The following is a 16,156-nucleotide window of genomic DNA, read 5'->3' as shown; positions in this document are numbered from 1 at the left end:
AAGTACTGCAAAAGTATTAATACTCTAAAAGTACTGCAAAAGTATTAATACTGCAAAAGTACTGCAAAAGTATAATACTGCAAAAGTACTGCAAAAGTATTAATACTCTAAAAGTACTGCAAAAGTATTAATACTGCAAAAGTACTGCAAAAGTATTAATACTCTAAAAGTACTGCAAAAGTATTAATACTACAAAAGTACTGCAAAAGTATTAATACTGCAAAAGTACTGCAAAAGTATTAATACTGCAAAAGTACTGCAAAAGTATTAATACTGCAAAAGTACTGCAAAAGTATTAATACTGCAAAAGTACTGCAAAAGTATTAATACTGCAAAAGTACTGCAAAAGTATTAGTACTGCAAAAGTACTGCAAAAGTATTAGTACTGCAAAAGTACTGCAAAAGTATTAATACTGCAAAAGTACTGCAAAAGTATTAATACTCTAAAAGTACTGCAAAAGTATTAATACTACAAAAGTACTGCAAAAGTATTAATACTGCAAAAGTACTGCAAAAGTATTAATACTGCAAAAGTACTGCAAAAGTATTAATACTGCAAAAGTACTGCAAAAGTATTAATACTCTAAAAGTACTGCAAAAGTATTAATACTACAAAAGTACTGCAAAAGTATTAATACTGCAAAAGTACTGCAAAAGTATTAATACTCTAAAAGTACTGCAAAAGTATTAATACTGCAAAAGTACTGCAAAAGTATTAATACTGCAAAAGTACTGCAAAAGTATTAATACTGCAAAAGTACTGCAAAAGTATTAATACTGCAAAAGTACTGCAAAAGTATTAATACTCTAAAAGTACTGCAAAAGTATTAATACTACAAAAGTACTGCAAAAGTATTAATACTGCAAAAGTATTAATACTGCAAAAGTACTGCAAAAGTATTAATACTGCAAAAGTACTGCAAAAGTATTAATACTGCAAAAGTACTGCAAAAGTATTAATACTGCAAAAGTACTGCAAAAGTATTAATACTGCAAAAGTACTGCAAAAGTATTAATACTGCAAAAGTACTGCAAAAGTATTAGTACTGCAAAAGTACTGCAAAAGTATTAGTACTGCAAAAGTACTGCAAAAGTATTAATACTGCAAAAGTACTGCAAAAGTATTAATACTCTAAAAGTACTGCAAAAGTATTAATACTACAAAAGTACTGCAAAAGTATTAATACTGCAAAAGTACTGCAAAAGTATTAATACTGCAAAAGTACTGCAAAAGTATTAATACTGCAAAAGTACTGCAAAAGTATTAATACTCTAAAAGTACTGCAAAAGTATTAATACTACAAAAGTACTGCAAAAGTATTAATACTGCAAAAGTACTGCAAAAGTATTAATACTGCAAAAGTACTGCAAAAGTATTAATACTGCAAAAGTACTGCAAAAGTATTAATACTGCAAAAGTACTGCAAAAGTATTAATACTGCAAAAGTACTGCAAAAGTATTAGTACTGCAAAAGTACTGCAAAAGTATTAGTACTGCAAAAGTACTGCAAAAGTATTAATACTGCAAAAGTACTGCAAAAGTATTAATACTCTAAAAGTACTGCAAAAGTATTAATACTACAAAAGTACTGCAAAAGTATTAATACTGCAAAAGTACTGCAAAAGTATTAATACTGCAAAAGTACTGCAAAAGTATTAATACTGCAAAAGTACTGCAAAAGTATTAATACTCTAAAAGTACTGCAAAAGTATTAATACTACAAAAGTACTGCAAAAGTATTAATACTGCAAAAGTACTGCAAAAGTATTAATACTGCAAAAGTACTGCAAAAGTATTAATACTGCAAAAGTACTGCAAAAGTATTAATACTGCAAAAGTACTGCAAAAGTATTAATACTACAAAAGTACTGCAAAAGTATTAATACTGCAAAAGTACTGCAAAAGTATTAATACTGCAAAAGTACTGCAAAAGTATTAATACTCTAAAAGTACTGCAAAAGTATTAATACTGCAAAAGTACTGCAAAAGTATTAATACTCTAAAAGTACTGCAAAAGTATTAATACTACAAAAGTACTGCAAAAGTATTAATACTGCAAAAGTATTAATACTGCAAAAGTACTGCAAAAGTATTAATACTGCAAAAGTACTGCAAAAGTATTAATACTACAAAAGTACTGCAAAAGTATTAATACTGCAAAAGTACTGCAAAAGTATTAATACTACAAAAGTACTGCAAAAATATGAATACTACAAAAGTACTGCATACTGCAAAAGTACTGCAAAAGTATTAATACTGCAAAAGTACTGCAAAAGTATTAATACTGCAAAAGTACTGCGTACTGCAAAAGTATTAATACTGCAAAAGTACTGCAAAAGTACTGCAAAGGTATTAATACTTCAAAAGTATTAACTGTCCAAAGTATTTATGTCCCCAGTGACGTTTCATGTCCCGAAAGACGTGTCATGTCCCCAGTGACGTTTCATGTCCCGAAAGACGTTTCATGTCCCCAGTGACGTGTCATGTCCCCTGTGACGTTTCATGTCCCCAGAGACGTGTCATGTCTCCTGAGATGTTTCATGTCCCCAGTGACGTGTCATGTCCCCTGTGACGTTTCATGTCCCCTGTGACGTTTCATGTCCCCTGAGACGTTTCATGTCCCCAGAGACGTGTCATGTCCCCAGTGACGTTTCATGTCCCGAAAGACGTGTCATGTCCCCAGTGACGTGTCATGTCCCCTGAGACGTTTCATGTCCCCAGAGACGTGTCATGTCCCCAGAGACGTGTCATGTCTCAGAGACGTGTCATGTCCCCAGTGACGTGTCATGTCCCCAGAGAGGTGTCATGTCCCCAGAGACGTGTCATGTCCCCAGTGACGTGTCATGTCCCCTGAGACGTTTCATGTCCCCAGAGACGTGTCATGTCCCCAGAGACGTGTCATGTCCCCAGAGACGTGTCATGTCTCAGAGACGTGTCATGTCCCCAGTGACGTGTCATGTCCCCAGAGAGGTGTCATGTCCCCAGAGAGGTGTCATGTCCCCAGAGAGGTGTCATGTCCCCAGAGACGTGTCATGTCCCCAGAGAGGTGTCATGTCCCCAGAGAGGTGTCATGTTGACGTGTCATGTCCCCAGAGACGTGTCATGTCCCCAGAGAGGTGTCATGTCCCCAGTGACGTATCATGTCCCCAGAGACGTGTCATGTCCCCAGAGACGTGTCATGTCCCCAGAGACGTGTCATGTCCCCAGTGACGTGTCATGTCCCCTGAGACGTTTCATGTCCCCAGAGACGTGTCATGTCCCGGGCGACACCAGGTTCACACTGAGCTCGTCTGTTGCAGTTTTAAAAAGTGAACATGAAAAACAAAAAAGAGCAGGAGCTTCATTGCTTCTAGCCACGCCTTCTTGCTGTGCCACGCCTTCTTGCTGTGCCACGCCTTCTTGCTGTACAGAGCCTCTGGTATGTGAAGATCCACTTTAGTCTTTTTTAACCTCTGTCTGACCTTGATGGTCTGAAGCAGAGATCAGTCTCTTTCCCGGACGCCGCCATCATCACGTCTGATGGACACGCCCCTGTGTCTCCAGCGTGAACGGCGTAGCTCCACCCACGGCGTAGCTCCACCCACGGCGTAGCTCCACCCACGGTGTAGCTCCACCCACGGCGTAGCTCCACCCACGGTGTAGCTCCACCCACGGTGTAGCTCCACGGCGTAGCTCCACCCACGGCGTAGCTCCACCCACGGCGTAGCTCCACCCACGGTGTAGCTCCACCCACGGTGTAGCTCCACGGCGTAGCTCCACCCACGGTGTAGCTCCACCCACGGCGTAGCTCCACCCACGGTGTAGCTCCACCCACGGCGTAGCTCCACCCACGGCGTAGCTCCACCCACGGCGTAGCTCCACCCACGGCGTAGCTCCACCCACGGCGTAGCTCCACGGCATAAACACTGCACTCAAATGGGCGATAAAGCAAATCGCCCATTTTGGAAAGTTTGACTGTGGCTTTTCTCAGAGTGACGTCCTTTTTCTTGGGATTTGATTAGTTAAAGATTCTCATTACGTTTTTATGACCCATGAGTCTGACCCATGATCAGACTCATGGGTCATTTTATGGGTGAAAGTAGGAAATGTGACCAACACCTGCAGGGGGAGCACCGACTCCACCTGCAGCGGGAGCACCGACTCCACCTGCAGCGGGAGCACCGACTCCACCTGCAGCGGGAGCACCGACTCCACCTGCAGGGGGAGCACCGACTCCACCTGCAGGGGGAGCACCGACTCCACCTGCAGGGGGAGCACCGACTCCACCTGCAGCGGGAGCACCGACTCCACCTGCAGCGGGAGCACCGACTCCACCTGCAGCGGGAGCACCGACTCCACCTGCAGGGGGAGCACCGACTCCTGTCATGAGAGGTCATGAGGGTCATGAGAGGTCATGAGGGTCATGAGAGGTCATGAGGGTCATGAGAGGTCATGAGGGTCATGGTGGTGATTGAATGTGTCTGAACTACAGATGGATCGAGCTTTCAGATCGAACGGTTTAAAAGAATGAACGTGTGGAGTGTTTTCCACTGGAGTGACCAGTGGTGTCCCATTGTCCCATTGTCCCTGAATGTGGACAGTACACGGGGGAGTGGCATGTGCACGGGGGAGTGGCATGTGCACGGGGGAGTGGCATGTACACGGGGGAGTGGCATGAGCACGGGGGAGTGGCATGTGCACGGGGGAGTGGCATGTGCACGGGGGAGTGGCATGTGCAAGGGGGAGTGGCATGTGCACGGGGGAGTGGCATGTACACGGGGGAGTGGCATGAGCACGGGGGAGTGGCATGTGCACGGGGGAGTGGCATGTGCACGGGGGAGTGGCATGAGCACGGGGGAGTGGCATGAGCACGGGGGAGTGGCATGTGCACGGGGGAGTGGCATGTGCAAGGGGGAGTGGCATGTGCACGGGGGAGTGGCATGTGCACGGGGGAGTGGCATGTGAACGGGGGAGTGGCATGTGCACGGGGGAGTGGCATGAGAACGGGGGAGGGGCATGAGCACGGGGAGTGGCATGTGCACGGGGGAGTGGCATGAGAACGGGGGAGGGGCATGAGCACGGGGGAGTGGCATGAGCACGGGGGAGTGGCATGTGCACGGGGGAGTGGCATGTGCACGGGGGAGTGGCATGTGAACGGGGGAGTGGCATGTGAACGGGGGAGTGGCATGTGCACGGGGGAGTGGCATGTGCACGGGGGAGGGGCATGAGCACGGGGGAGTGGCATGTGCATGAGCACGGGGGAGTGGCATGAGCACGGGGGAGTGGCATGTGCACGGGGGAGTGGCATGTGCACGGGGGAGTGGCTTGAGCACGGGGGAGTGGCATGAGCACGGGGGAGTGGCATGAGCACGGGGGAGTGGCATGAGCACGGGGGAGTGGCATGTGCACGGGGGAGTGGCATGAGCACGGGGGAGTGGCATGAGCACGGGGGAGTGGCATGTGCACGGGGGAGTGGCATGAGCACGGGGGAGTGGCATGAGCACGGGGGAGTGGCATGAGCACGGGGGAGTGGCATGTGCACGGGGGAGTGGCATGAGCACGGGGGAGTGGCATGTGCACGGGGGAGGGGCATGTGCACGGGGGAGTGGCATGAGCACGGGGGAGTGGCATGTGCAGGGGGGAGTGGCATGTGCAGGGGGGAGTGGCTTGAGCACGGGGGAGTGGCATGTGCACGGGGGAGTGGCATGTGCACGGGGGAGTGGCATGTGCACGGGGGAGTGGCATGAGAACGGGGGAGTGGCATGTGCATGAGCACGGGGGAGTGGCATGAGCACGGGGGAGTGGCATGAGCACGGGGGAGTGGCATGAGCACGGGGGAGTGGCATGAGCAGGGGGAGTGGCATGTGCACGGGGGAGTGGCATGAGCACGGGGGAGTGGCATGAGCACGGGGGAGGGGCATGTGCACGGGGGAGTGGCATGTACACGGGGGAGGGGCATGTGCACGGGGGAGTGTCATGTGCACGGGGGAGTGGCATGAGCACGGGGGAGTGGCATGAGCAGGGGGGAGTGGCATGAGCACGGGGGAGTGGCATGAGCACGGGGGAGTGGCATGTACACGGGGGAGGGGCATGTGCACGGGGGAGTGGCATGAGCACGGGGGAGTGGCATGAGCACGGGGGAGTGGCATGTGCACGGGGGAGGGGCATGTGTACGGGGGAGTGGCATGAGCACGGGGGAGTGGCATGAGCACGGGGGAGTGGCATGCGCACGGGGGAGTGGCATGAGCACGGGGGAGTGGCATGAGCACGGGGGAGTGGCATGAGCACGGGGGAGTGGCATGAGCACGGGGGAGTGGCATGCGCACGGGGGAGTGGCATGAGCACGGGGGAGTGGCATGAGCACGGGGGAGTGGCATGAGCACGGGGGAGTGGCTTGAGGAGCACGGGGGAGTGGCATGAGCACGGGGGAGTGGCTTGAGGAGCACGGGGGAGTGGCATGAGCACGGGGGAGGGGCATGAGCGCTTCCACCTGAGTTCTCAAATTGCCGAAAAATCGTCCATAGCGCCTTTAATAGGGAATGGAGGGGGGGAAATAAAATAAAATAGATAATAAAAATAAAAAGATAAAAATAAGATAATAATATTAAAATAATGATAATAGAATAGAATAAAATAAAGTAAAAATAGCTAGCACAAGACTAGGTAATACTGTTAGCAGGTAAGTAAACCAAATAAAAACAAAATAGAACACTCTTATTTACAGGTATTGCACATGGTTACATCAGTATTGCACATGAATATGATGGTATTGCACATGAATATGATGATATTGCACATGAATATGATGGTATTGCACATGAATATGATGATATTGCACATGAATATGATGGTATTGCACATGAATATGATGATATTGCACATGAATATGATGGTATTGCACATGAATATGATGATATTGCACATGAATATGATGATATTGCACATGCATATGATGATATTGCACATAAATATGATGGTATTGCACATGTTCAGGGCCAACAGTGTTTGTTGTAGAGTCTGAAGGAGGAAAAGGCAGAGAAAAGGAAATGGGAATTAGAAATTGATATTTTTTATGTTTTTATTTAATTTTTATTTGACGACAAAGAATAAAGCGCATACTTTGAAGACAAGTACAACTACAATACTCCCGCCATAAACAGAGAAGACGCATGCGCAGAAATGCGGACCTCTGAGAGGACTTGTGTTTCCTCTCGCGGCCTCTGGAGGCGCTGCAGGACCATGTGCAGGAGGCGCTCACGCTGCACGCACACGTATGACGACATCAGCGTGCGACAGTGAAACGTGGGACGGAAAAGCATAAACGAAGCACGTGAGACAAACATGGCGTCTGTGGCGGAGCCGGAGGTTCTTCTGGCGCAGAAACTGGCGTCTAACGACAAACCCGCGCGAAGGAAAGCGTTAAAGAAGCTGCGGATCTACATCAGCGCGCGCTCCCGCGCACACACAGGTGAGAGGGGCCCCGAGGGGCCCCTGGGGACCGGGAGAGACACGGGGACCATGAGAGAGACGCGGGGACCGGGAGAGAGACGCGGGGACCGGGGGAGACACGGGGACCGGGAGAGAGACGCGGGGACCGGGAGAGAGACGCGGGGACCGGGGGAGACACGGGGACCGGGGGAGACACGGGGACCGGGGGAGACACGGGGACCGGGGGAGACACGGGGACCGGGAGAGAGACGCGGGGATACTCCTCCTCACCTCCTCCAGAGGAGCAGCACAAACACATGATCATAAGTATTATTCCACCTCCTTTAAAGGAGCCATAACATGCTTTTGTTCACGTTTGGTAGTCTATCCTAAGTGTATAATTGATAATAATAATTGTTGTGCAACACCCTTAACATAATAGTTCAGAAATATCACCCAGACCTTGGACCCGCTCACCAACCCGGAAATGCAGACGGCTTGGTTTGATATTCGCCCCCACCCTTGTGAAGAGCCATCTGGCTCCCCCGCCCAACCCGTGACGTAGTCTCAGAGCGTGTGTGTGCCCCGCCCACCCGTGACGTAGTCTCAGAGCGTGTGTGCCCCGCCCACCCGTGACGTAGTCTCAGAGAGAGCGTGTGTGCCCCGCCCACCCGTGACGTAGTCTCAGAGCGTGTGTGCCCCGCCCACCCGTGACGTAGTCTCAGAGAGAGCGTGTGTGTGCCCCGCCCACCCGTGACGTAGTCTCAGAGCGTGTGTGCCCCGCCCACCCGTGACGTAGTCTCAGAGAGAGCGTGTGTGTGCCCCGCCCACCCGTGACGTAGTCTCAGAGAGAGCGTGTGTGCCCCGCCCACCCGTGACGTAGTCTCAGAGCGTGTGTGTGCCCCGCCCACCCGTGACGTAGTCTCAGAGCGTGTGTGTGCCCCGCCCACCCGTGACGTAGTCTCAGAGCGTGTGTGTGCCCCGCCCACCCGTGACGTAGTCTCAGAGAGAGCGTGTGTGTGCCCCGCCCACCCGTGACGTAGTCTCAGAGCGTGTGTGCCCCGCCCACCCGTGACGTAGTCTCAGAGCGTGTGTGTGCCCCGCCCACCCGTGACGTAGTCTCAGAGAGAGCGTGTGTGTGCCCCGCCCACCCGTGACGTAGTCTCAGAGTTTCCTCGTAAATCGAAGCAGAAAAACTCTGGAATGGGCTTGTAGGGAGACAGCCGGGGGGAAGAGGGCGGGAGGCGGCAGGGTGAGGGGGGTGGAGAGGGGGGAGGGTGACGCGTGTCTGTGATTATGACACGGTCTTGCCCCACCCCCCGTCAGTTTGTAGATTGGAGGAAAGGAGATAGTCTGTACTAAAGCTAAACACTGCAGGAATCAATCTAAAAACACTCAGGACATAAATGAAGCACAAATAGCAAAGTAAGAAGGTTAAAAGCTCTGAAAAGTCCATTGTGCATGTTATGGGACCTTTAAAGCCGATGCACCAGAAAAAACTTAAAATAAATATAATAATAATTAAATATGGGATGTGCATCAGTCTGTGACGATATATCGCCGTGTCCATATTTTGAACTCAGCCCTTGTTCATGTGTCTCATGTGTCTCATCTGTCTCAGGGTTCTCAGAGGACGAGCTGCTGAAGCTATGGAAAGGTCTCTTCTACTGTCTGTGGATGCAGGACAAGCCTGTCCTTCAGGTAAGACATGTCTAACGCTCTGGACACCGAGATGTCCAACGCTCTGGACACCGAGATGTCCAACGCTCTGGACACCGAGATGTCCAATGCTCTGGACATTGTGGTCTGTATTGTAGGAATTCAGTCATTTATTATTATTTAGTGTTTTTGGCCCCTCCCCGTCTCCAGCGTCTGGCGGTGAGCTAACCGTGGACACACCAGACCTGTCGCCCTGCAGGTGTCCATGAGCTGTGGCCCTGCAGGTGTCCATGAGCTGTCGCCCTGCAGGTGTCCATCCATGAGCTGTCGTCCTGCAGGTGTCCATGAGCTGTGGCCCTGCAGATGTCCATGAGCTGTGGCCCTGCAGGTGTCCATGAGCTGTCGCCCTGCAGGTGTCCATGAGCTGTCGCCCTGCAGGTGTCCATGAGCTGTCGCCCTGCAGGTGTCCATGAGCTGTCGCCCTGCAGGTGTCCATGAGCTGTCGCCCTGCAGGTGTCCATGAGCTGTCGCCCTGCAGATGTCCATGAGCTGTGGCCCTGCAGGTGTCCATGAGCTGTCGCCCTGCAGGTGTCCATGAGCTGTCGCCCTGCAGAGGTGTCCATGAGCTGTGGCCCTGCAGATGTCCATGAGCTGTGGCCCTGCAGGTGTCCATGAGCTGTCGCCCTGCAGGTGTCCATGAGCTGTGGCCCTGCAGATGTCCATGAGCTGTGGCCCTGCAGATGTCCATGAGCTGTGGCCCTGCAGGTGTCCATGAGCTGTCGCCCTGCAGGTGTCCATGAGCTGTCGCCCTGCAGGTGTCCATGAGCTGTGGCCCTGCAGATGTCCATGAGCTGTCGCCCTGCAGGTGTCCATGAGCTGTCGCCCTGCAGGTGTCCATGAGCTGTGGCCCTGCAGGTGTCCATGAGCTGTGGCCCTGCAGGTGTCCATGAGCTGTGGCCCTGCAGGTGTCCATGAGCTGTCGCCCTGCAGGTGTCCATGAGCTGTGGCCCTGCAGATGTCCATGAGCTGTGGCCCTGCAGGTGTCCATGAGCTGTCGCCCTGCAGGTGTCCATGAGCTGTCGCCCTGCAGGTGTCCATGAGCTGTGGCCCTGCAGATGTCCATGAGCTGTGGCCCTGCAGATGTCCATGAGCTGTGGCCCTGCAGGTGTCCATGAGCTGTGGCCCTGCAGGTGTCCATGAGCTGTCGCCCTGCAGGTGTCCATGAGCTGTCGCCCTGCAGATGTCCATGAGCTGTCGCCCTGCAGGTGTCCATGAGCTGTGGCCCTGCAGATGTCCATGAGCTGTGGCCCTGCAGATGTCCATGAGCTGTGGCCCTGCAGGTGTCCATGAGCTGTCGCCCTGCAGGTGTCCATGAGCTGTCGCCCTGCAGGTGTCCATGAGCTGTGGCCCTGCAGATGTCCATGAGCTGTGGCCCTGCAGGTGTCCATGAGCTGTCGCCCTGCAGGTGTCTCCTGCAGAGGTGTCCATGAGCTGTCGCCCTGCAGATGTCCATGAGCTGTGGCCCTGCAGGTGTCCATGAGCTGTGGCCCTGCAGATGTCCATGAGCTGTGGCCCTGCAGGTGTCCATGAGCTGTGGCCCTGCAGGTGTCCATGAGCCGTGGCCCTGTAGGTGTCCATGAGCCGTCGCCCTGCAGGTGTCCATGAGCTGTCGCCCTGCAGGTGTCCATGAGCCGTGGCCCTGCAGGTGTCCATGAGCTGTGGCCCTGCAGGTGTCCATGAGCTGTGGCCCTGCAGGTGTCCATGAGCTGTGGCCCTGCAGGTGTCCATGAGCTGTGGCCCTGCAGGCGTCCATGAGCCGTGGCCCTGCAGGCGTCCATGAGCCGTGGCCCTGCAGGCGTCCATGAGCCGTGGCCCTGCAGGCGTCCATGAGCCGTGGCCCTGCAGGCGTCCATGAGCCGTGGCCCTGCAGGCGTCCATGAGCCGTGGCCCTGCAGGCGTCCATGAGCCGTGGCCCTGCAGGCGTCCATGAGCCGTGGCCCTGCAGGCGTCCATGAGCCGTGGCCCTGCAGGCGTCCATGAGCCGTGGCCCTGCAGGCGTCCATGAGCCGTGGCCCTGCAGGTGTCCATGAGCCGTGCTGTGGCCCTGCAGGCGTCCATGAGCCGTGGCCCTGCAGGCGTCCATGAGCCGTGGCCCTGCAGGTGTCCATGAGCTGTAGCTTGTTGCTTGTCTCGTTGACCACATGCATCACGTGCTAAAGGTCATCTCCTCATGACTGACCCAAAGTGCAGCCATTTCATATCTCACCTTCTCCACAGATGATTTTCCCGCAGCTTTTGGATTCTCTCTCACAATGTGACGTTCTCGAAACGTACGGCCAGTAAATATGTGATCAAATGTTCAAGGTCGGGTTTTTTATTTTGAAATTCAGGTCGGTCGAGTTACAGGAAACACACAAAAAACAGCTGTTACACACTTGGCTCTTAAAGCTCTTAAAGCTCTTTGCTGGACACCTCTGGCGTTGGACACTGTGTGGTCTGGACCCGACTGGACCCTGCAGACTCATGGATAAATCCCCACAGTCACATCATTCACCCAAAAACCTTTGTCCCAGTCTGTGTCAAACTGGGACAAAGTGACCACACAACACCATCTGTCCGTCTGGTCAGACTCTGCTCTGAGGCTGACCACAGTGGCCTCTGTCCTCACTGAGCACCCTGCTGTGCACAAGACGACCATCACTGGGGCTCAGAGGCCGGGGCTCGGAGGCCGGGGCTCGGAGGCCGGGGCTCGGAGGCCGGGGCTCGGAGGCCGGGGCTCGGAGGCCGGGGCTCGGAGGCCGGGGCTCGGAGGCCGGGCCCCGGGCCTAATGCGGGTCCTCACAGCAGTGACGCATCGCATGCTCAGGTGGCTCTGCTGCCACCTGCTGGTTCCAATGGCCAAGTGCAGCCTCTTCACTCCAGCGTTAAGGGCTAAAGACCCCCCTGGACCCGCCCCCTGGATCCGCCCCTCATGGGCACAAGTGGCAAAGGAACCAATTCATCAAGTTCTTTGCAGACACGGGATCTGTAGTTTCAGCTCCATGAACATGTCCAGCTTCTTGCATCAGCAGCTCATGTTCTTGTTTATCCTTCAGGAGGAGCTGTCCACACAGATCTCAGGCCTGATCCACCGCTTCCACAGCTTCAGCGCTCGTGAGTACATGTGCAGCCCACTCTGCCACTGCACTGCACACAGCACCCACAGGTCACAGACACGGCACCCACAGGTCACAGACACGGCACCCACAGGTCACAGACACGGCACCCACAGGTCACAGACACGGCACCCACAGGTCACAGACACGGCACCCACAGGTCACAGACACGGCACCCACAGGTCACAGACACGGCACCCACAGGTCACAGACACGGCACCCACAGGTCACAGACACGGCACCCACAGGTCACAGACACGGCACCCACAGGTCACAGACACGGCACCCACAGGTCACAGACACGGCACCCACAGGTCACAGACACGGCACCCACAGGTCACAGACACGGCACCCACAGGTCACAGACACGGCACCCACAGGTCACAGACACGGCACCCACAGGTCACAGACACGGCACCCACAGGTCACAGACACGGCACCCACAGGTCACAGACACGGCACCCACAGGTCACAGACACGGCACCCACAGGTCACAGACACGGCACCCACAGCTTTAGTTGCTGCTGGTCATGGAGCTCTGCGTGAGACCAAAGTGCCAAATGTCGTTCTTTGTGCTCCAGATCCATTCAACACTAATTAAATATGTAGATGACAAGAAGCTTCTTTTATGGCTTTGATGATTCGTGTAATAGATTCACTGTACAGTGATCCCTCGATATCGTGGTTCACTTTTCGCGCTCTCGCTGCTTCACGGATTTGCATCATGCATTGTGTTCTGCATTCTGATTGGCTAAACAGTCTCTCCGCGTCTTCTCTACCTTTGTCAATAACGTTATGGATGGACATGTACGTAAAACCGCTTGAGAATTGAAGTTTGTGAGGCCGGTGAGAGCGAGCGTGTGAGCTTCAATGTTTTATGCAGTATTTCTTTGTATAATAACTGTAAAAAAAATAAAGGTTTCTACTTCGCGGATTTCGCCTATTGCGGGTTCTTGTTGGAACGTGACCCCCGCGATAAACGAGGGTTCACTGTATTAAAGGTTTCAGCAGTGGTTCTGTCTCAGTGGAAATGCACCTGTGATGACTCCTCCCTCACCTGTGATGACCCCTCCCTCACCTGTGATGACCCCTCCCTCACCTGTGATGACCCCTCCCTCACCTGTGATGACCCCTCCCTCACCTGTGATGACCCCTCCCTCACCTGTGATGACCCCTCCCTCACCTGTGATGACCCCTCCCCTCACTTGTGATGACCCCTCCCTCACTTGTGATGACCCCTCCCTCACCTGTGATGACTCCTCCCTCACCTGTGATGACCCCTCCCTCGCCTGTGATGACCCCTCCCTCGCCTGTGATGACCCCTCCCTCGCCTGTGATGACCCCTCCCTCGCCTGTGATGACCCCTCCCCTCACTTGTGATGACCCCTCCCTCACCTGTGATGACTCCTCCCTCACCTGTGATGACCCCTCCCTCGCCTGTGATGACCCCTCCCTCGCTTGTGATGACCCCTCCCTCACCTGTGATGACCCCTCCCTCACCTGTGATGACCCCTCCCTCACCTGTGATGACCCCTCCCCTCACTTGTGATGACCCCTCCCCTCACTTGTGATGACCCCTCCCTCACTTGTGATGACCCCTCCCTCACTTGTGATGACCCCTCCCTCACTTGTGATGACCCCTCCCTCACCTGTGATGACCCCTCCCCTCACTTGTGATGACCCCTCCCTCACCTGTGATGACTCCTCCCTCACCTGTGATGACCCCTCCCTCGCTTGTGATGACCCCTCCCTCACCTGTGATGACCCCTCCCTCACCTGTGATGACCCCTCCCTCACCTGTGATGACTCCTCCCTCACCTGTGATGACCCCTCCCTCACTTGTGATGACCCCTCCCTCACTTGTGATGACCCCTCCCTCACCTGTGATGACCCCTCCCTCACCTGTGATGACTCCTCCCTCACCTGTGATGACCCCTCCCTCGCCTGTGATGACCCCTCCCTCGCTTGTGATGACCCCTCCCTCACTTGTGATGACCCCTCCCTCACTTGTGATGACCCCTCCCTCACTTGTGATGACCCCTCCCTCACCTGTGATGACCCCTCCCCTCACTTGTGATGACCCCTCCCCTCACTTGTGATGACCCCTCCCTCACTTGTGATGACCCCTCCCTCACCTGTGATGACCCCTCCCCTCACTTGTGATGACCCCTCCCTCACCTGTGATGACCCCTCCCTCACCTGTGATGACCCCTCCCTCACCTGTGATGACTCCTCCCTCACCTGTGATGACCCCTCCCTCACTTGTGATGACCCCTCCCTCACTTGTGATGACCCCTCCCTCACCTGTGATGACCCCTCCCTCACCTGTGATGACTCCTCCCTCACCTGTGATGACCCCTCCCTCGCCTGTGATGACCCCTCCCTCGCTTGTGATGACCCCTCCCTCACCTGTGATGACCCCTCCCTCACCTGTGATGACCCCTCCCTCACCTGTGATGACCCCTCCCTCACCTGTGATGACCCCTCCCCTCACCTGTGATGACCCCTCCCTCACTTGTGATGACCCCTCCCTCACCTGTGATGACCCCTGCCTCACTTGTGATGACCCCTCCCTCACTTGTGATGACCCCTCCCTCACTTGTGATGACCCCTCCCTCACCTGTGATGACCCCTCCCCTCACTTGTGATGACCCCTCCCTCACTTGTGATGACCCCTCCCTCACCTGTGATGACCCCTCCCCTCACCTGTGATGACCCCTCCCTCACCTGTGATGACCATTGTCCTCCCATGTGATGACTCCTCCCTCACCTGTGATGACCCCTCCCCTCACCTGTGATGACCCCTCCCTCACCTGTGATGACCATTGTCCTCCCATGTGATGACTCCTCCCTCACCTGTGATGACCCCTCCCTCACTTGTGATGACCCCTCCCTCACTTGTGATGACCCCTCCCTCACCTGTGATGACTCCTCCCTCACCTGTGATGACTCCTCCCTCACCTGTGATGACTCCTCCCTCACCTGTGATGACTCCTCCCTCACCTGTGATGACCACTGTCCTCACCTGTGATGACCCCTCCCTCACATGTGTGTGTTGTGTCCAGAGCTGCTGTTCCTCCGGACCTTCCTGACCACCGTGAAGCGGGAGTGGACCGGCATCGACCGCCTGCGCATGGACAAGTACTTTCAGGTACAAGAGAACTATTCCCCCTCCTTTACCTCGCTCAACAGCTCCTCCTCCTGCAGGACGGTCACAGCTCCCTCTTTAGCAGCTCCTCCTCCTGCAGGATGGTCACAGCTCCCTCTTTAGCAGCTCCTCCTCCTGCAGGACGGTCACAGCTCCCTCTTTAGCAGCTCCTCCTCCTGCAGGACGGTCACAGCTCCCTCTTTAGCAGCTCCTCCTCCTGCAGGACGGTCACAGCTCCCTCTTTAGCAGCTCCTCCTCCTGCAGGACGGTCACAGCTCCCTCTTTAGCAGCTCCTCCTCCTGCAGGACGGTCACAGCTCCCTCTTTAGCAGCTCCTCCTCCTGCAGGACGGTCACAGCTCCCTCTTTAGCAGCTCCTCCTCCTGCAGGACGGTCACAGCTCCCTCTTTAGCAGCTCCTCCTCCTGCAGGACGGTCACAGCTCCCTCTTTAGCAGCTCCTCCTCCTGCAGGACGGTCACAGCTCCCTCTTTAGCAGCTCCTCCTCCTGCAGGATGGTCACAGCTCCCTCTTTAGCAGCTCCTCCTCCTGCAGGACGGTCACAGCTCCCTCTTTAGCAGCTCCTCCTCCTGCAGGACGGTCACAGCTCCCTCTTTAGCAGTGTCGTGGGACTGTTTGCTGCGTGTCCTCCCCTCTCTCTTATCCCCCACTTCACCCTGGCCTATCCTGTCTAGTAAAGCCTACAGGCCACAAACATCTTAAAATAAATAAATAAAAATGGATACTTGTCCTGTGACGATGTATCGTTCTTTTGAACACAAAAGGGCGT

At 53.8% G+C, this 16,156-nt stretch overlaps 1 protein-coding gene across 2 annotated transcripts in view; it reads left to right on the top strand.

Annotated features, from left to right (window-relative positions):
* The first annotated feature begins 7,220 nt into the window (after positions 1-7,220).
* LOC140359296 (uncharacterized) overlaps positions 7,221-16,156 on the top strand; it is a 52,215-nt gene continuing 43,279 nt past the window's right edge. For both annotated transcript variants that reach the window (XM_072444158.1, XM_072444157.1), the window contains exons 1-4: positions 7,221-7,448; positions 9,030-9,109; positions 12,163-12,220; positions 15,288-15,373. In XM_072444158.1, the coding sequence (XP_072300259.1) occupies positions 7,322-7,448; positions 9,030-9,109; positions 12,163-12,220; positions 15,288-15,373 (351 nt within the window). In that variant the 5' untranslated portion in view covers positions 7,221-7,321. The remainder of the gene's footprint in view (positions 7,449-9,029; positions 9,110-12,162; positions 12,221-15,287; positions 15,374-16,156) is intronic.

This window comes from Eucyclogobius newberryi, unplaced genomic scaffold (assembly GCF_026437365.1).
Source record: "Eucyclogobius newberryi isolate DKJ021-1_F unplaced genomic scaffold, fEucNew1.0.hap1 SCAF_14, whole genome shotgun sequence".
In the NCBI taxonomy this organism is placed as follows: domain Eukaryota; kingdom Metazoa; phylum Chordata; class Actinopteri; order Gobiiformes; family Gobiidae; genus Eucyclogobius; species Eucyclogobius newberryi.
The sequence above is the reverse complement of the archived record's forward strand: the minus strand, read 5'-3'. Positions and strand labels throughout refer to the sequence as shown.